Source organism: Dermacentor andersoni, chromosome 6, assembly GCF_023375885.2.
Source record: "Dermacentor andersoni chromosome 6, qqDerAnde1_hic_scaffold, whole genome shotgun sequence".
In the NCBI taxonomy this organism is placed as follows: domain Eukaryota; kingdom Metazoa; phylum Arthropoda; class Arachnida; order Ixodida; family Ixodidae; genus Dermacentor; species Dermacentor andersoni.
Window position 1 is genome coordinate 110070925 of NC_092819.1, and position 22215 is coordinate 110093139.

Sequence of the window (22215 nt, forward strand, 5' to 3'; positions counted from 1 at the left end):
TAGTACGGTCGAATGCCCTTACAGATGTTCACGTGCGCCACAGCGGCTGCACAGCGCTTGCTCCCTACCATCATCACGTGCCAAGCTAGAACGGGGTAATATAATAATGATGCAGTGAACAATTAGGCTTTTATAGCGTTCCGCTTCGTCAATGCTAATGATGTGGCGCCCTCTGCTAACTAGAAATCAAACCAGTTTTACCGCTCGGTGCCGTGTCTGTACTTCAAGTAGCGCGAAAACAAACACGACATTTGTTTAATTACGACACAACATAGCTAATGATTTGACCTCATTTTGAGATGAGGCTTAACGATTACGGATCTTGCTGCTTGTTTCTTGCTGACGGAGCTGAGAACCAGTAACAAGCGCGAATTCGGATCGAAGCGGGTGGTCCGCGATGTATGGGCGCTGCCAAGTTGCCACTGTTAGGGTGGCTACTGCGATTACCGGCGGTAACTGCCACAGTAGTTCTCGGTATACAACGTTAATGCGCAATGGAAGAATGCGCAATATCGCGTATCGCTGTACCGTATCATGTACCGAGCAAAAATAAAACTAACCTGCGTAGCCAATAATCATGCAGCCAGTTACACCCGGAATTACATACCGCTACGCAAGCATATTGCCTGTGTACGCCTCGCATCTACGGCAGTGCTGCAATCAGTTTGTGAGATGGAGTATAGAAGCCTGCTACGCTGGTCCTCTTGATTGGGCGCTCTGCTTCAGCCCTTCGATTTCTTACAGGTAAATGAAGGCACTACCTTTCGAGGGAGTGAAGCTTTCGACCTTTGGTGGGAGCGCAACCCTCGACCTTTAGGGGGGTCGAACTCGCGACCTTTGATGTGCTCGTTCGCTCGTAACCGAGCGAACGAGCACAGCGAAGGATGAAAGAGAGAACGCGTAGCGTAGCGGAGGATAAAAAACTGCGACAGCGAACAGAGCGTGAGGAAGAAAGTGGAGGATGAGTGCGATGGAACCATGAGGTGGAAAGCAGAGAGGCAGGGTGCGGCGAAAGCGTGAGAAGAAAAGCGCAGTGCCGCGCAAGAGGGGCTCTGCGGCGACGATGGCTACGACACGGCCGGCGTCAGACTAACGTGCCTCGGTTGTTCACCGATGACGCCACTGACACCATATATGGAAACAAAGCGCTGCATGAGTGGAGGTCTGTCTGCGGCGACTGCTTTGAATCGCGCCCACGCTTCACCCGCGCGCTGCCTCTCGCGATCTTCTGATTTGCGAGGCAGTCGCGCCACACTTCGCTCCATTTTCAACGTGGTGCACAAGACATATTGTCCGCGCCGGCGAATATATCGCGAAATGAAAACACGTATACAGCTACGCTGAAGTTTCGCATTAGGGAGTATCGTAATCATCGGCAAAATTTTTGTTTCGAAACGTTAGCAGATGAGGTGTAGAACTTGCTAAGTTTTCTTTTTCACCGGATTCTACCCAGATTTATTGCAGTAAATCAGTATAATGTAAGAAGTTCGAAAATGATTCAGGGTCAATTGGTTTTGCGCCAAGAATTATTGCTGGATAGAAGGAAAAGTGCTGTTGGTACAGTAGAAGAGAGTGGTTTTTCCCGTTCGGTTTATGCTTTCCGGCTCTCCAGCAATACATGGAGGGCAGTCTGCTTCTCGCCACAGAAGGGGCTTCAACACCAGCTAAAAGGTAAGAATGGGTGCCACACCTATTTTCAGTCGACAGAACAGACACCACATGATCGCTGCTTTGCTAGTGGTGACCGATTCCCAACGTGTTGGTTATTTAAAATGAGCTTATTCAAGGTTTCAGCACTCCAAGGGTGTTGCCGATAGCGTGTCCGTGTTTTGAGCAGCGATGGCTTGAAGTCTGTGGCACGAACTGCTATGGACCGATAGCTAGGTTTCGTCGTTATGGATGTCGCCATTTCATCTGCATAACGTTGTTCTCGTAGCCTCTTTGTCCAGGCACGCAGCATATATGTTATACGTATAGATGCATCATGGGCATAGCAGTGAATAAAGGTAATTGATTATAGGAATTTTATGTTTTCGCAGCGAATGAAAAGCTTTCACGGCGCTTAAGAAGTCCGCGAACATAACGGCTTTCCGTAGCTTAATTTTTCTAATCTGTTTCAGAGCCGCCAACAGTGCACGAGTTTCTGCAGTGAAGATGCTTGCTACCGGGAGCAGGGCGTATAGATTCTGAAAACGATGGACCGACCACTGTATAGGAGACGCCGGCATGCGACTTCGATGCATCTTTAATGATATAATAATTTTTATTTATTTCAGACAACAAGTTCTCGGATACAAGGGCAAAAGGCAGATGTGCTCTGCCTGACGGAACCCCAGCACCCGAATGCGCACACAGAGCATGTAGCTCTGAGTGTGTGCCTGAAGATGCATCTGTGTAAAATATTAGGCAAGATTACTTCGACTGAAGCTCTAGAAGATATTATCGTATAACTCTGGAGCGTGTTTTGTTCCTTGAATAAATGATGTGTCACATTATACGAAATGCCACTGCCACGGTGGTAATAGCTTCGCTAGAGCCATTAAAGGATTTTCAAGGAATGGAAAGTACATTCAGTCACGAAGTTTCCTTACACGCAGTGGGAAGGGTGGGTTGATTGTGGGACACCGTGAGACACGCCATATCATTTACAGTTATATAAGAAGGATGCTCAGGGTGCGAACGTAATTTGAGAAAATATGAAAGTCTAGAACACGACATCTGTAGATGGAATGACCGCTACTTTGATTCTACGTAGAGGCATTCTGGAGGACTTGTTCTTAATACACATACTGCTATTTAAGGTTTCGGATGCGCCACATCACTAAGAAAACTAATTGATTTAATTTTGAGGAAAAAGTGCAAACACTGCTTTGCACACTTGTAATGTTCAAAATTCAGTGGAGACAGAACATGAGTTTAAAACTGAACTTGCAGGGAACCGATATGCATTAAAAATTCACGTGTCAGTAGAAGCACTTTCTGCCGTTTAATGTCGGTCTAGCTCTATGACTGATAGGTTTCGCCTGTCCAAATTGTGTGCGCTATAGCGCGCCTGATAAGCAACTGCTGTTAGTGCGCATATGCGCACAAGTACTTAATATGTTGTGTAATGTACGACATCTTCCCATTCCTGACATAACCATGAGCCCGCAAGCTTCGGACAATAAATGCCGCTTTCCCATTGGAACTCTTGCATGTTCAGTATCTGGCAGATACACTATACTTGGCGACGAGGATGGGATGAAGGCAACCGTGGGTTCAGTGAAGAAGGCAAGTCTTTACGTAAGCAGCCGCTATTGAAGTTGGATTTGGAAGAGTGCTGATGGTGCTGCTCCCTATTCAAGGAGAACCAACAAACGACACTGCAGTCGGCTGGACAATTGGGCCAGATGGATTCGTTTGATGTTACTGAAAGTGACTGGAAGTCTTATAAGGAGAGGTTGACATCTTTTCTGATTGTCGACAAGGTTCCTGACAGCGACAAGTTGCGCGGAGTCCTCAGTATCATTGACCCGCAAACGTGCGGTATGCTGAAGTCGTTGACGGCGCCTGACCTGCCACCAGCCAAATGTTTCGGGCAACTCAAGAGCATCTTCAACGCCCACCTCGCTCCAAAGCCGTCCATAATCGGCGAACAAGCCAAGTTTTACAGCAGTGGACCGCACGAAGGCGAGTTCCTGTCCGAATGTGCTGCGGGGTTTCGAAAGTTATCTCAGATCTACGAATTTGGAGCCAGTTTAGACTAAGCGCTGTGGGATCGTTTTGTTTGCGGAGTACTTGGGAGGACGTGCAGCTCTTTACCGAGGACGGCAAACTGACATTCTCGAAAGCAGCCGACCACGCCCTGGCCGTGAAAGTAGCCCGGAAGAATGTCGCAAAGACTCGAGTCGTGGAGTCACTGTCCACACAACTGCACAAAGTGAAAGAAGGAAGTAAAGAGACACATGCTGGTCTGTACGAGGTACAAGCGACAGCCGGTAAGCCGCCACTAGCTTGTTACCGCTGTGGTTCTTCGAACCACATTCTTGCAGTATGCCCTCACATTTAGGATGCTTGCTATAAGTGCGCAAAGAAAGGACACAGTCAAATGGCCAGCGTGAAAACCTAAAAGTTGGGAGTTAGGAGATGACTATCAGAATTTCCACACAAGTGGCTGCAAGCCACACTCCTGTTTTCGTTGGACTAAATATAAATGATGCACTGATAGAAACGAACTTCACACGGGAGCCGCGGTGTCGGTCATGCCTTAAAAGCAGTTCAAGCAGCAGTTTTCATCAGCCAGCTGCAGACCAACTGACGCCATCCTCGCATGTTTACCAGAGCACTCGTCCGACCTTGTATATAGCGTCGCGGTCGTCAGCGTGCAGCACGGTGGACAGACGGACAGAACACAAGCATTTATGGATTCCTTAGTGCAATTCATGTTACAAGAAAAATACCTGTTCTAGACGGGATGGACGATTGGCATCAAGTTCTTTAGGTGCATAGAAAAAATAAGAGGACGTTCACAGTGAAGTTTGAAAACGCAACCAGGGGCTTCGGTATATGAATATAAAGTTTTCAGAATGCTAAATGCAAACATACACTCTTAGTCAAGTCCAGGACAACATAGTGCATATTACCAGTACTTCTTCATTTTAGCGGCAAAAAGCCTCGCATAGGCGGCCCTCAAAAGCGGTGATAACCGGGACCGAACTTACGCTCGAGCCGCCCAGCGCCGTAAGGTGCACAGCAAGCGTGGGGTCGGGAAAAAGTTGCAAGAACCTCCTTAGCAAAAACCGCATAGAATCTACGGACGCAACACTCTTCTGTGAGGGTGTTGAAAAAGGAAAACTTGGGGAGCCTTCAGCACTTCCGGCGGCTACTGCGAAATCACTAAAGGGAACAGATTGGGGGACTATACATGCGCGACTACGATTGGGAAACTATTACGATTCCACTTTTGTTTTCTAATGCAGTTTCCCAACGTAGTTACCCATGTAGTTCCCTAATGTGTTCCATTTAGTGCTTCGCAGTAGGCCCCGGAAGTGTTGCGGGCTCCACAATGTTTTAATCGAAGCGCATTTAGAACAATCACAATCTCTTCTTTATTTACTCCATTGACAAACGAGGTGACGGTGCCGCTTCTTCCATTTAGCTTCGGCCTCGCGTTCACGACGATCGGCACCTTCTTGCCGCTTTGCACGCCTGGCCGCGTTGCGCTGGGCCAAAGGCTGGACCCGTGCTTCTTCTTTCGTGCATGTACATTCGCGGTCGACCGCGTGGCTTCGCAGGCGACGCCGACGCAGGGGCTCCGTTTTGCAACTCGCGATGGAGACAGGCCAACGTGCCGCCCGTTCATACGCAAGTGGCGAGCCCTCTTCCGTGAGGTCACGAACCGCTAGGCGCGCTACGCGAACTAGGCGCTCCTTCGTCTCGCCGATAACACCTGCTCATGCCGAGTACACGTAACGCCTGGGTTCAAATCCACCTACGGGCAAACGCATTCCGGTTTTTCTTTTCAAATCGTTTAGTTTCTTACACCTGGATATGTCCACATAACCACAGTCGATACGTTAAGACCTTTTTATGTACTCTACATCGACCTCATACACACCACACTTAAATGTACCACCACTGCCGGACACCAGCAAAGCGGCCCATGAGCCTAGTAGTGCTCTCGCACTATATAAGGAGAATGCACTGGCGGCTCACCTTTGAAGCTCCTTGGTTCGCAGGCGTAGTAGTGCGTCCAATTCTTCAGGTGGCTGAAATGGTCCACGTACCAGCAGCTTGAAAGGACCATCTTGTACCCGTAGCTGGAGATCAAGGCCGCGTACTGGCGCCATCTCTTGATGCTGCCAGCGTTGCGTTGCTTCCACAGCTGTACCACAACATCATTGCGGGACGCCTGCAAGCGTGCGAGTGGGTTGTTTCTTGTGGGCCATGGTGCACAATTTAGTTTAGACCGGCTGCACACTCCATTTCATACGTCAACCACCTGGTGACGGGGAAAAATATAGTGTGGGCATAAAATGTATTCTTACTACACTCAGCATGCAGATGGGACCGAAGTCAATAGAGAATCTTATTTTCACACTGAAACTTGAATGGTAAAACTCAACACATTTCAAAATCGATTCCAAACAGCCAAACGTTCTATTCTGCTGCAGCTCATCAAATATCAGTCCGCGCATTCCTGTCAATCTGGGGACAAATTCGTGAAGGTTTTCATTCTCAGTCGCTGTTTTACCATGGATCAGTCGGCTTCACTAAAGATATGTACGATTGGTTGGCATCCTGTACTCCTGTGATATAAGGGAAGGGGTGCGCGACGAGAAAGATGACGGTGACGACTATAGTATGACGGCGACAGTAAGACGAATAGTGCCGCATACTCTGCGGAAAAATAGTTACATTCTGTTCCGTTACGACATGGGCCAATCTCAAAGGTGGTACAATAGAGAGATTTGGAATAGCGTTCGTCACCTTACGCACGTTAAGCGTCATACCTTTGTGGGACGTTAGGGTGTATGCCCGTTCGAGACTTTCAATTTAGCGTGCGGGAACGCAAATGCAACGAAGATTTTGAAAGACGTCTAATGCCTCGTGCCATACAAATCCAGGCCAAGACAATCCATTAGCAACCATCGTGTCGGTTTTATGACGAAGAGTCTCATTAGGTCTACGGACGCCGAAATCGCCGAAAGATCACAAATGGGAGAGACTACGCACTGATAACGAGCGATTCAGGCGGGTTTATAGGAAGCGAAAGCTAATTTCAACAGCTCTGGCGATCAACGATAGGGAGAGCATGGCCATTAGGACAGTTCGCGCTCAAGCGGAAGCCATGGGTGTCGCCATGCGTAACAACGCTATTTCTTACCGTACGTAAGCATTACGCACCGCCAACTGGGAAAGTTTACGGGACGCAGGATCATCGAAGGAGCTAAATTCTGGCGAAGCGTGGTCACACAGCTCGAAATAAACGTTCCCGCATGCAGTAGCCTTCACCACCTACACAGTGATTAATTAAATTCGAAGTGCCCTGCCTTTTTAACGGTGCAGGAATTCACATTTGCATGGTAAACAGTATGCCGTACACTTTTGCGGTTGACGTTAAACTGGACAAGCAACAGACAGGTTTAGAATAGCCTTCTTATATATGTCAGAAATTGTGCTTGATGATGAGTTCTGACACATACGGTCACTTACGCCGCAACGTTGCAAAATGCTCCCATATTTCTCCTCACTTTGCGCTTGCTTCTGAGCAGGATTACCGTGCTCTCAAAAGATTGTGAGCAGCCCCATTTCGTGCAGTGCGCATCCAAGTTGTCCTGTGCATTCAGCAGGCTGACAGCATATCTGTGATCCCTGAGCCTCTGATTCCAGCACCTGCCCGTTTGTCCAACGTATACGCACGGTTGCACGTGAGCGGTACCTTGCGACTCCCTCTTTTAGGCGACACGTGCGCAAATTCGTCATGTACGAAGAGGCAGTCGTTTACAAGATACCGCTCACGTGCAACCATGCTCACCTTGGATAAACGGGCTGGTGCTTGAATCAGAGGCTCAACACATACATGTTCTCAGCCTAGGTGATGCACCGGACAACTTGCATGCGCACTGCACGAGATGGGACTGCTCACAATATTTTGAGAGCACGGAAATGCTGCTCAGACGGAAATGCAAAGTGACGAGAGAGATATGGGAAGCATTTTGTGTGGTTGCGGATGGGGCTGAAGCCTGCGTGAGCACCAGCCGTCTGTGTCACTACCTCATCAAGTGAGTCGCCTTTTCGGTTCTGATTCATTCCGAGTTTCTTTTCTCCGCTCTTTTTGTGCATGGCTCTCCCAGCTGATACTAGCGGCTATGGGTATAAATCTTCTTATTAATTAAATTCGGCTGACAGTTCGCGCTTCGTTTCTGTGTTTCGGTTCCCCCTAAATTCGTGTATCACAAAGCAACAAACAATGGGTCTACACTAACTAGAGCCTTTTTAAGCTTTGCTTACCTTCCTTACTCACTATTTAATTCCTTTGAAGATATGTTTTTGGTTCAAATCAGGCAGCTACAAAGAAATCAGAGGCAAATAAAGGCTGCAATAAACACTATTGCGTCTGTTATTTCATTGCATGTGTGCATGCCAGCGTGGTCATGGTCATGCCATGTGTGATCATGCCATGTGTGGTCATGTCTGGTGTGTGGTCATGCCATGTGTGCATGCCAGGGTGCAGCGGTGGCGTAGAGGTCCGTGGTTCGAATCCCGGTGCCGCGCAATTTTCCACCGGATTAAAACAAAAATCCTCGTGTTGATAAAATTGCATAAACAGGCCTGGAGTGTGGCCTGATCCCGGTGACCAGAACAGGCAACGCACTCCCTCACCAGAGCAGGATTGGCCACCCTGGTGCAGTACTTGGCCACAACCTCCTATATGAACACAGCAATCAAACCCCGGCCCTCAGTCCGCAGCAGCTGCGAAGCAACTGACCATGGCGGCGGGCAGACCTGCGACGCAGCAGAGGGTGCTAAGAATCCCTGGCTCCGGACAGGCCGTCATTGGAATATGAACCTGGCAACGTTTAACGCTAGAACGTTATCTAGTGAGGCGAGTCTAGCAGTTCTATTGGAGGAATTAGAGGGCAGTAAATGGGATATAATAGGGCTCAGTGAAGTTAGGAGGCCAAAAGAAGCATATATAGTGCTAAAAAGCGGGCACGTCCTGTGCTACCGGGGCTTAGCGGAGAGACGAGAACTAGGAGTCGGATTCCTGCTTAATAAGAATATAGCTGGTAACATACAGGGATTCCATAGCATTAACGAGAGGGTGGCAGGTCTTGTTATGAAACTTAATAAGAGGTACAAAATGAAGGTTGTACAGGTCTACGCCCCTAGATCCAGTCATGATGATCAGGAAGTCGAAAGCTTCTATGAAGACGTGGAATCGGCGATGCGTAAAGTCAAAACAAAATACACTATACTGATGGGCGACTTCAATGCCAAGGTAGGCAAGAAGCAGGCTGGAGACAAGGCAGTGGGGGAATATGGCATAGGCACTAGGAATAGCAGGGGAGAGATATTAGTAGAGTTTGCGGAACAGAATAATATACGGATAATGAATAATTTCTTCCGCAAGCGCGATAGCCGAAACTGGACGTGGAGGAGCCCGAACCGCGAGACTAGAAATTAAATAGACTTCATACTCTGCGCTGACCCTGGCATCATACAAGATGTGGACGTGCTCGGCAAAGTGCGCTGCAGTGACCACAGGATGGTAAGAACTCGAATTAGGCTAGACTTGAGGAGGGAACGGAAGAAACTGGTACATAAGAAGCCGATCAATGAGTTAGCGGTAAGAGGGAAAATAGAGGAATTCCGTACCAAGCTACAGAACAGATATTCGGCTTTAACTCAGGAAGAGGACTTCAGTGTTGAAGCAATGAACGACAATCTTGTGGGCATCATTAAGGAGTGTGCAATAGAAGTCGGTGGTAACTCCGTTAGACAGGATACCAGTAAGCTATCGCAGGAGACGAAAGATCTGATCAAGAAACGCCGATGTATGAAAGCCTCTAACCCTACAGCTAGAATAGAACTGGCAGAACTTTCTAAGTTAATCAACAAGCGTAAGACAGCTAACATAAGGAAGTATAATATGGATAAAATTGAACATGCTCTCAGGAACGGGGGGAGCCTAAAAGCAGCGAAGAAGAAACTAGGAATTGGCAAGAATCAGATGTATGCGTTAAGAGACAAAGCCGGCAATATCATTACTAATATGGATGAGATAGTTCAAGTGGCTGAGGAGTTCTATAGAGATTTATACAGTACCAGTGGCACCCACGACGATAATGGAAGAGAGAATAGTCTAGAGGAATTCGAAATCCCACAGGTAACACCGGAAGAAGTAAAGAAAGCCTTGGGAGCTTTGCAAAGGGGGAAGGCAGCTGGAGAAGATCAGGTAACAGCAGATTTGTTGAAGGATGGTGGGCAGATTTTTCTAGAGAAACTGGCCACCCGGTATACGCAATGCCTCAGGACTTCGAGCGTACCGGAATCTTGGAAAAACGGTAACATAATCCTAATCCATAAGAAAGGGGACACCAAGAACTTGAAAAATTATAGACCGATCAGTTTACTGTCCGTTGCCTACAAAGCATTTACTAAGGTAATGGCAAATAGAATCAGGAACACCTTAGACTTCCGTCAACCAAAGGAGCAGGGAGGATTCCGTAAAGGCTACTCAACAATAGACCATATTCACACTATCAATCAGGTGATAGAAAAATGTGCGGAATATAACCAACCTTTATATATAGCTTTCATTGATTACGAGAAAGCGTTTGATTCAGTCGAAACCTCAGCAGTCATGAAGGCACTACGGAATCAGGGTGTAGACGAACCATATGTAAAGATACTGGAAGATATCTATAGCGGTTCCACAGGCACCGTAATCCTCCACAAAGGAAGCAACAAAATCCCAATAAAGAAAGGCGTCAGACAGGGAGATACGATATCTCCAATGCTATTCACAGCATGTTTACAGGAGGTATTCAGAGACCTGGAGTGGGAAGAATTGGGGATAAAAGTTGGTGGAGAATACCTTAGCAACTTGCGATTCGCTGATGATATTGCCTTGCTTAGTAACTCAGGGGACCAATTGCAATGCATGCTCACTGACCTGGAGAGGCAAAGCAGAAGGGTGGGTCTAAAAATTAATCTGCAGAAAACTAAAGTAATGTTTAACAGTCTCGGAAGGGAACAGCAGTTTACAATAGGTAGTGAGGCACTGGAAGTGGTAAGGGAATACATCTACTTGGGATAGGTAGTGACTGCGGATCCGGATCATGAGACTGAAATAATCAGAAGAATAAGAATGGGCTGGGGTGCGTTTGGCAGGCATTTTCAGATCATGAACAGCTGGTTGGCATTATCCCTCAAGAGAAAAGTGTATAGTAGCTGTGTCTTACCAGTACTCACCTACGGGGCAGAAACCTGGACGCTTACGAAAAGGGTTCTACTTAAATTGAGGACGACGCAACGAGCTATGGAAAGAAGAATGATGGGTGTAACGTTAAGGGATAAGAAAAGAGCAGATTAGGTGAGAGTACAAACGCAAGTTAATGACAAAATAGTTGAAATCAAGAAAAAGAAATGGGCATGGGCAGGACATGCAATGAGGAGGGAAGATAACCGATGGTCATTAAGGGTTACGGACTGGATTCCAAGGGAAGGGAAGCGTAGCAGGGGGCGGCAGAAAGTTAGGTGGGCGGATGAGATTAAGAAGTTTGCAGGGACGATATGGCCACAATTAGTACATGACCGGGGTTGTTGGTGAAGTATGGGTGAGGCCTTTGCCCTGCAGTGGGCGTAACCAGGCTAATGATGATGATGATGTGCATGCCAGTTCCCGATAGGTGGGCTACACAAATTCTCACGAATGTGTGCTTGTATGCTGCGTCCTGTGACCACAATTTCGACAGACTTTCTGTGGAAATGCTGCATCCTGAGGCTACAAAGGCGGGGCAGATATTCTGCAGAAAGGGTGTACCGATCGCCCGCTGGGAGGTGACAGAGGGTTACAGACTTTCTGGTCTTCACATATTCTGCATCCCAGGTGATTCCTGGTCTGCAAAATTTCTGCACTCAGTCTGCTTATCTTTCTTTCGTAAGGCGCGCGTCCTCTCGCTCTTGCTGTGATAGTTGACGCTGTCGTTATAGTTGTCGTTGGCTTGCGTGCGATTGCAGCTAAATGACGACATACTTTTTGTGTTTTTATCGCGTGTAAACGTTAAGTGAGTACCGTACTGTTATACTGTGTGAGGCAATGAAAAATAATGTGACTGTGCCTCATTGGTTAGTGCATCCGGCTGTTATGCTGGCAACCGGAGTTCGATTGCCCCACAGGACAATTGAGCATCTTCTTTATTGAAGATGCCCAAAACGTTGCGAGGCAAAAACTTGCCTACCTACTGCAAGTGCCTGGAGTGAGCCTGTGAGTGTGTCGCATAAAAAAAAAATTAACCGACGATTGCGATACTCCGTAATGCAAAATTTTAGCGCAGCTCTATATATGTTTTCATTTCGCGATATGCTGAGGCAAATAATTTGAGAGATACATGTAACAGAGTCGGCAATAGCGGAAAGCCTTATCTGCGGGTCAAGCCTGTCGGCTTTTATACATGATTAGTCGAACGTTCCAGTGTTGATTGCTGGGGCCGCGTTGCTCCCAAAAAGTACGAGGTCGAATCAGAAAGTCTTTGCCCCTATCTTTTATTGGCCAAAATAAGCTACATATAGGTAATTAGAAATATGCCTACTATTCTATGTACTTTACACTATTTTCCCACATAGTCCCCACATCGGTTCCGACATTTGTTCCATCGCAGCATTCAATTTGAGATGCCCTTGTGGTAGAAGAATTCGCGCGCGCACGCGGCCTCCTCGAACGCTCATTGTCATGCAAGTCTTCACGGCCTTTTGCGAACTCACAACACCGTCACTGCACACTTCTCAAAGCAACTGACACCTTTTCACATAGGTGGGCTGCATTTCCTGTTGATTTCGATGGGCGTTCGCCCCTTGCTCTATAAAAAATAAATCACACACTTCGTCGCTCGTAGGCCGTGGACGTGGGAAGCACAGCCACCATCTTCAAAAAACTGACAGCAGCGCCCTGCCACGGAGCTACTGGCAGATAAGGCCATGCCAGTCCAAGGAAGGTCCTCCAATGGTAATGGACCGATTTGTTGACTTCAAGTTTAAAGCCGGAATTTGGCTTAAAGGATAGGGGCAAATACTTTCTGATTCGCCCTCGTACTACACAATTTGCGCAGCGAATACGATTAGATTACAAAACAATGGAAAACCATGACAATAAAAATAATCCAGAATGAGACCAAAACAAGCAATCCCAACAAGCGCTAGCGGGAGGTGACGCGAGAAGACGATAGTACGAAACATGTGGTTCGGCTGAGGCCAGTTAAGAGCATGCGCCGAGAGGTTGGGTGGGTCCGCACAACACCACCTAGATTTTACAGCTAATCTAGGTGGTGTTGGTCCGCATGACGCCAGTTTCCCGCGCGCACGTCACTCTCATTGGTTTGTGCCCTTTGCGGCTCCGGTTATTCATGTCGCACTCTGCGTTCGCTCTTTTATCTTCCGCTGTGCTCGTAGGTCGGTTACGCCACCGACAACGCGCCGACGCTCACTGCAGGAACGGGCGCCTAAGAGCTGGGCTCTAAAAAAAAAAAAAATTACCGACTACTGCGATATTCCCTAATGAGAATTTTGAGCGCAGATGTTTAAATGTATTGAATTTGCTATATATTGTTGCAAATAATTTGATTCTGACCGAAAAGGTCTTCTCGGCGGCGGCGCTGAGCTTCTACTCGGGCAGCTCATTTAGCAGCAGCGGCAGTCGAAGCATTTCCATCGGTTTCGTAGCCCATTGCTCAGAAAGAAAGCGTGAACACGGGAACGTGCGTCTCGTGCGAGACGCATTCTCTAGCGGCGGCGGTGCAGGCGAAGTAGCGCATGCTCAGTGGGTGCGAAGCCCACACCAGCGCTTTGTCTCCATATATGGTATCAGTGGACGCGCTCGCCGCATGCCTAGTCGCCGCCGCGGATCACGTCTCGCTGCGCTTTCCTGCTCACCCTTTCGCCATGTTCTCCTATGCCGCTGTCCTCCTCATGCTCCGTGCACATCCTCCGCCTCCCTTCTGGCGTTCTCGTCGATCTCGCCGCCTTCTATTCCCGCTGCGTCGCGCGTTCGCTCTTTCATCCTTCGCTGTGGTCGCTCGCTCGGTTACAGCGAGGACGCCGAGGGACGCTGACGCTCAACGCAGGAACAAGCGCCAAAGAGTTGCGTTATAAAAAAACCGCGCCTCCATTCCACCTTGTGAAAGTGGCTGCACTGCGAAGCCGTTGGCGACGTTGGACGATGTTACACAAGCACCACCACTACAAGCGACGTACGTCGCTCAGGCGCGCAAGTGTGCGGAACTGCAGCATACATCCTCATTCTTCTATAGGCCACCCGCCAAGCGCAAGTACCCTATTGAACTAAATAAATATTTAAAAGCGCATTGCGTCAGAAAATGTGTTAGGTATGACTGACACATAGCTGCAGACAAGGTAGCTTCGGATTGTTAGTCGAATATACGAGAAAACTTAAATCTCTTACGCAGAAGCTAGAAGAAAGGGGGTTAACCGAAGGGCCAGATTTTTATTAGTCATATCATAAGAAGCCAACAAACACTGACACCAAAGACAACATATAGGAAATTACTCGCGCTTTATAAATGTAATAAAGAAGCGATAAACTAATGGAAATTAAGTGGATGAAAAACAGCTCCGCAGGTGGGAACCGAACCCACAACCTTCGAATTTCGCGTGCGATGCTCTGCCAATTGAGCTTCCACGGCGCCGGTTCCCCATTCACTTTCTTGGGTATTTATGTGTCCTAGTAGAACCCTGGGAGTGTTAGCCAGCGCCACTACTCACAGACCTTGGCGGCGGACGTGGAACGTCCTTTTTGCCGCAGGCGTCTAGTTGCCTTCACCCAAAAAGATCACGTTCTCGTGACGCCTGCGGCAAAAAGGACGTTCCACGTCCACCGCCAAGGTCTTTGAGCGGTGGCGATGGCTAACACTCCCAGGGTTCTACTAGGACACATAAATACCCAAGAAAGTGGATGGGGAAACGGCGCCGTGGTAGCTCAATTGATAGAGCATCACACGCGAGATGCGAAGGTTGTGGGTTCGGTTCCCACCTGCGACGAGCTGCTTTTTCATCCACCTTAATTTCCATTAATTTATCGTTTCCTTAGTTCATTTATTAGGCACAAGTAATTTCCCCTATGTTGTCATTGGTGTCAGTGTTTGTTGGCTTCTTATGATACGCAGAAGCTGAAAGACAAGGCTCTTTTCCCAATCCCCTTTGAGGTCTGTCTGAGAGACCACTGTCTGACCAGGTCTGTCTGAGACCAGGTATGTCTGAGAGTCTGAGGTCTGTCTGAGAGCAGATGCACAGGGCACATCTGCTGGTCGTATCAGCCTCGCACAAAAAAGGAAGTTCTAGCATACAATTCGGCTCACTCAAAATTGGTTAAGAGGGGCATTGCAAAAAATTGCCTGCGTGGTGCTCTCGAAAAGTCCTGCCACCATAAAATTGAGGTCAGCCTGCAGATGCAAGTGCTCCGGTTGCAGAACGCCGGTTTTCCGAAAGAGATCGTGACGGCTGTGGCGGAATGCCTCCTGAAAGAAATCAGAGCAGGTGGACGCCCTGGCGTAGCAGCCGAAAAAAGCTGCAAGAAGCTGAAACGTGCAGCTATACCGTACGTGTACCAGCTATCGCACCGGCTGAGAAAAGTTGGAGAGAAGTGCGGCGTGGACGTGATGTTCACTGCCCCCGAAAAGCTGGTGCGCATGTGCAAAGCCGTAAACGAGAAGAAAAAACTGGTCTGCGCCATAGAAAATACATGCATGTTTGTACCCTGCATTGTTGGGGTCGTATACCGCATACCTCTCTCATGCGGTAGATGCTACGTGGGGCAGACTGGCCGCTGCCTAAATGAACGGCTACGAGAGCACCGAACGCTGGTTGATTCATTAGCGGGGGGCGGCCATTTGGCCATGCACTGTAAGCGATGCGGGTGCGTGCCTGCGTTTGACACCACGTGTGTGCTTGGTAGGGGAGGCACAAGGTGGGGGCGCGAGATTTCGGAGGCATATGACATTGACAGGGAAGGTGATAGCTGTGTCAGCACGGCTTCACTTGCCTTGTCCAAAAAAGAAAAAAATGTACTTACAGAACAGTCTGCCACATTTTGACTAGAATGAGATTGTACTGTTTTAACACTGTGTGCGCATGCACCAACGAAATGTATATATGTACCTTCGCTCGCAGTAAAAAAACCAGTTGAGGTTTAGCGCTCGTCCTGTCGTATTCTCTGTCGTTGTCCCTGCTACTTTGCGCTACTCTTTTGAATAATCATGACACACCATCTAGCCCAGCTTTCTGCTTTGATCTGTCTGAGAGACCAAGTGGTGGTGCCGTTTTTGAACAGTGTCTGCCTTGGCGACGATTACAGTCGCAGCACACGCTGTGCGACAGATGCCGCGGGCAAAGCGCCCACGCATCAAGAACAGATGCACATGTTCGTCACGCGCGCACAGAGGTGTGCGGAAGTGCAGGATACATTGTCGTTCTAGTAGGTCATCCGCCTGGGGAAAGTGCGTTATTGAACTAATTGGATTTCTCAAGCATGAATAGACCTTCGTGCTGCCGCTTGCTTCAACTCGAACTGTGCGTCGCGGAAAACAGCCCACACGAAGCTTTGAGCCCTCCGTGCATCCCGACTCTACTCATCGCAGTTCGCTGTCAAGATAGCACCCGGGACATGCGCAGTAGCCACCAAAGCAGCCCCCAGCGCCGCGCGCGCGGCCGTAGATTGCTTCGAAGATAGGGCGCGCGGCCCCGCCATACGCAGCAGCGGCCGGAGTAGAACGTGCCCCCTCCCCGCCTCCTCTAGCTTCCCAAGGTTCTTGCGCGCGACGGAAGACAGCGCGCTTCCTCCCCGCTTTGTTGCACGCGCGAGATTGAGCCACCATAGTCGGCTCACCCTCGCACGCTTTCACTCGCACATACAGCATACGGTGTGCGGTGACGATGTTATCTCCTTGACGGAACATCATGGCCACGACGACGGTGACGGCGATGACAGAAATGCGGCTTGAGTGCCCATATAATTCTTATCGCAATGGAAGCTGTTTTCCAGCTGCCGTTTATTTTTTGGTGAGCCGATACCGAAAAATCTCGACCGACTAGAGGCTTACAATATCACTGTAAAAAGGAGGTTTACGTGAGGAACCAGTGTTGGCCACGAGGAGCTACGGTAGTTGCGCATGACACTAAAATAACCTGACACCGCCCGGTAGCGAGGCCATGAGGATGGCTCGGTAACGATAACAGACGGTGCCTGCTCAACGTTTGCTTTAGCCCGTAACGTCCAACCAAGCTTTGCCTGTGGCCATACACGCCCGTTGCGAGGAGCGCACGTGCTACTATACGGTCTAGCACGTCGGTGCCCAATCCTGTCAGGGGTTGGACACATGCGCCTCAAGATGAGTGGTGGATTCGCTGATGTAAAATCGTAGCACGTGATGCTGTAAACTGTTTCCACCAGTCGCTACGCTGTGTGTTACGGAGCTGCTGTTGGCACGCGAAGTTTCAGCGCGAATTGCCCGTAACCTCTGGGTCGCACAAATTCCTCTGACACTATTAGACGCTCGCGTCGACAATGGCACTTGCCTTTTGAAACATGTAGTGCACGCTGGATCATGTAGCAGTGTCAATAGAAAACCCTGGAGTGTATATAAAACACCCATCACACGCATTGTGGGAAAATTAAAGTGAAGGATACGGCGCACAACGAGTACAATGAAATTATTTAACGTGTCGATTTGCACGCACTTCACCTCTGCTTCGTGGATTCACTGTGGGTCCATAACAGACAGACTAGCAAATAATCTCTGAGCACTCGGACTTATACAGTACGATGGTCATGCCAACTTCCAGAGTGTCATGCCTAATAGAGTGTGTAACGCAATCTCAAGTGCACGAGACATTAACGAGAGGAATACCAAAGCAGCGAGACCGTACGCCAGGTGGCGCCTCCAAAGATATCTTTTTTTTTTGTTCAACATGGTCTGGGAAAACACAGTTCGTATTGAACTAATAATTACCGTTTTTTGTATTTTTGTTTATTGCATTCAATATTGTTGAGCGCACATTTCGGAACAGTTCGCGTGTAGTGGACTGTTTGGAGTTTTCAGGAGACGCAAGCGCAAGAAATGTGGCCTGCACTGACCATGAGCAGCAATAGCTAGCAATTTCCTTTTCTGGCTCAGGCAGAAGCACGTTCCTTACTATATGCCACGAAGCTTGGTTGAATATACTTCTGAATAGGATAAATTAGAGCTTCTGCCTGTAACCATGCGCTTACGGCAGCATTTCTCGTAAGTGAAAATATGAGGCAATCTTGACAAAAGGCTATGTAGCATTATCGAAGGCGGCCGTCAATTAGCAAAGAACACTTACCAACGAAAGGTTTTTGAATGCGGCACGTGGGCCTGGCTTTAAGAAAAAAACCTTTATAAAGGTTATGTTGACTGTCTGTTGGCGCTTTACACATTATATATACTTCCTGTTCAATTGGAATAGAGTATCATGATCTATTTTCTCTAGGCTGTAATTGCCAAACATACACAAAAAGTACTTACAATAAGCTGTTCGTGGAACCAGATGTCAACCAATCTTAATGCTGGACATTTATTAGTGAAGATGGTTGGTCTACAGCAAACAGCTCTTAGCAACGAAAAGCGTTGTGAATTCCGCCCATGGGGTTTGGAAATATGCAAACACGCCAAAAAGGAATGCGATTTTACAAATTTTCAGAATGCAATTGCTAAGACGCATGAAGCGCAAGCGCCATGCATGAACACGGTAATGCTGTTTATAAACACTGTAATTTTGCTTAATTCATTGGTGGAACAGCAATTTCACTACTCGGCGCAGCTCCTGGCGCAGGCAAAAAAGTCGATTTGGCGCAACAGCAAGCACTTTTGGCTCAGGGCCCAATGCACGTGTGCTTACCATATACCATGCAAATTTTAGCTGATATAGTCGATATGTTGTGGAGACGGGCTCGCTCGAGACCTACCCTCCAAGAGCGGTCAGGAAAGGACGCAATGCTCCTCGAAACTGCGATGCACAAAGGGCGCTACGGCTGGGCTCGTCTTTACAGAGCTGAGAAGGCACGACAGACAGATCGAGCTAAATACGGCTCTCTCTCCACTGAAACGAAACACAACGCCTGGCAAAGTGTACTTATAGTACACTTTGCAACTTACCCTCTTCTCAGTTAGAGCAACTTTTAGAATACATCAACAATATTTGGGAATCCGGAATCCTTCCAGAGGAGTGAAAAACGGCAATAATAATACCAATACCGAAACCCGGCAAACCGGACAACTGTATCACGAACCTACGTCCTATATCTTTAACGTCGTGTGTAAGCTAACTGATGGAACGCATGGCCCTTAACCGTCTCAACTAGCACTTAGAAAACAGCAGTGCTTTTCCTTACACAATGACATACTTTACGTCACATGTTAGCACTCGGGATACCATGCTTCGTATCTCAGAAGATGTGTATCAAAATCACAGTATCGTACAAACCAGAGTAATCGCAGGTGTAGATATACACAAGGCGTTCGACCACGTGAAACACTCCGCTATCCTCAAGAACCTCTTGACCTTACGAAGCGGCGCCCTCTTCTACAACTATATTAAAGATTTTCTTACCGGTAGCTCTATACAAATTCAAATCAATGCAGAGCTTTCAGCGCCATACCCTCTTAGTATAGGAGTCCTTCAAGGCTCAATCCTATCACCCACTCTCTTCAATATTGCTTTGCTCGATCTGCCTGCCCGGCTCTCTTCCATCGCAATACTCGAACACAATATTTATGCAGACGATATTACTATATGGTGTTGCGAGGGGTCCCTAGGCGAACAGGAGCACACCATCCAGTCAGGATTAGATACCATTCACGAATACGTTAACGGTATTCGGCTTAAGTGTTCTCCAACAAAATCTGAGTCATAGTACTAACTAATCAAATAGGCCGCCACGCGGAAGAGCAGCGCCAAAGCATGTCTCCATATCGAACACACTCAAATACCGCGCCGATCTAACATCAAAATACTGGGCTTCATACTTCAGGATGACGGTAGAGCTGAAGTATGGTTGGAAAAAATAATACGACAACTAAACCATATATACCACATACTATCTAGAGTAACACGTAAACACAGAGGAGTAAAGGAGCAGGAACTTCGAAGAATTACTGAGGCGCTTGTCTACTCCCGTGTGCTCTACCAACTTCCATATCAATCTCTCACCAAGACACAGCACTCCAAATTAGAAATGGCGCTCCGCGAATATACGAGATTAGCTTTAGGAGTACCCCGATTTGCCACAAACGGCCTTGTGGTCGCCACTGGGCTTTTCAACACACTTGATTAACACATTACAATTTGCAGACAAGCGCAAATTCAAAGGCTTCAAACATCCCCTCAAGGGTGCAAACTGCTCGAACATCAAGGATACCAGACAGGTGCCCTACCGCCTTTTCCACCGTTGTATTCACCACCATGGGACTCACTACCCATATTCACGGTCCTACCCATACCACAACATATGCAGCCGCACAAACGTGAAGCTCGCCGCTCCCAGTTAGTCAAACGAGTAAATAGGAAAAAACCCACTACTAGACGCTACGTATTATTATATGGACGCTAGTCACTCGGAGGGTAGATGTCTAACTGCAGTAGTCGGCCCTGACTACGAGCATGTAAACGCACACATAGGGGTCCCCGACCCATCCGACGCAGAGGCTCTTGCTATTCTCGAAGCAGTCACCCGGCCTCATCATCCTACCCAACGCATGTTTATTCGCACCGATAGCCAAGATGCATGCCGCATATTTCGCGACAACTTGCTACCTGAGTATATACACAGCCTATTTCAATGTCACTTGGATCCACACCCTTCGCTCTGTGTTACCTTGCAGTGGATACCTGGGCACCAAGGCATGGGGGGGAACTCCCGAGCTCATGAGCTCACCCGCGTAGTTAGCTTTCCGGATCGCCCGTGCTTATGGCCATCCGAATTTAACCCAAGGGAACACAGAAAGACTTTGCACAAGGAGCGCACATCACTTTTAAAGGAACTTCGCGCCAATGCCGTCGCCTTTATTACTCCTCCTGCTAACCTCTCGCGAGAAGGCAGCGCTATTCTCCGAAGACTTCAAACAAATTCAATAGTGACTCCTCTTTTCTGTCCCTATATTCAAGGCCTACCTGGGCCACCGAAATTCCCTAACTGCATGGAATATCCATCCCTATAGAGCATTGTCTATGGCATTGCCCTCACACTCAACCCAAACTGCAGTCAGCCTCTCCAACATTCCCACTAACATCAAGCCACGGTCACGGACGGACTGGCTCACTCCACCCCCCATGCAACTAACACTCTCCTGCCGGTGCTTATCCAGCACGTCAGAGTCGTGTTGTGACCGACCAGGTTTGAGCGCCGGACGCTGGCGTAAAAATGGAAGTTTTTTCTCTCTCTCTTCAACAAACGCGTCTTTTTTAACCCAGAATGCAAGACAGTGCGACAGTCACGGCTTGTGGGCAAATGCTCACTACAAAGCCGATCAAGTACGTGCGTCTGCACTGAACATGACATCACGCAATATGCTCATGTCATGCCATGTAGGGAGTTTTCAAATAGGGGCCGGTAAAGGTTTTGTGGCCGCAAAAAGAAAGATGGCGTCAATGCCACTGTGCATGCGTGATGCGCAAATAGGGTTTTGCGTTTGTGTCGGCGACGCTATTGCACCGTAACAGCCCAGCCACCCAAACTATACGTAAAGGTTTGACGTCAACAGACATGGCGGCACCCACCGAAGTGCCGGCTGTCGCGGTGTACCACATTCGACCTCATTCGCTAATACCATTGTTAACTATGCACCACGTGCGATTCTGATCGCAGTGGCTCTTTTGCAAGCTCCACTATCACCCATAAACATCGGAAAGGCCTACCTTTAACCCTAAAATCTACCCACCGTGGTTGCTCAGTCGCTGTGGTGTTGGGCTGCTGAAAACGAGGTCGCGGGATCGAATCCCGGCCACCGAGGCCGCATTTCGATGCGGGCGAAAAGCGAAAACACCCGTGTACTTATATTTAGGTGCACGTTAAAGAACCCCAGGTGGCTGAAATTTCCGGAGTCCTCCACTACGGCGTGCCTCATAACCAGAAAGTGGTGCTGGCACGTAAAACCCCACAGTTTACTTTCAACCCTAAAATCTGACATAATGTTTTGGCAAACTCCTCGCTGCCACATGAGCGGGTTCGATGAACACTGAAATAACGCGAAAGCAAGACGGGACAACTAAAGCTTTAGGTACAACGGCACTACGTTGTACGTACGTCAGAGAAAAATGGGCGAATGGCGAACCGGACGACTCCGAAGGGCCCATAACACTCGTAACTCTACGCACGGGCTTACTGCTTACTTCTAAGATGATGATGATGATGACAGCGTGCTGTTGGTTTTGATTTCAGTTTTGCTAGCTGCGAAGCATCGAGTGAAGGAGGGTTTCGCT

The 22215-nt window shown here is 48.3% G+C and overlaps 1 protein-coding gene across 1 annotated transcript in view; it reads right to left on the reverse strand.

The window, feature by feature from the left end:
• Positions 1-22215, reverse strand: part of LOC126522231 (beta-hexosaminidase subunit beta-like) — a 73616-nt gene that overhangs the window by 24518 nt on the left and 26883 nt on the right. Inside the window, exon 6 of the mRNA XM_050170960.2 lies at positions 5695-5890. Within this exon, the coding sequence (XP_050026917.2) occupies positions 5695-5890 (196 nt within the window). The remainder of the gene's footprint in view (positions 1-5694; positions 5891-22215) is intronic.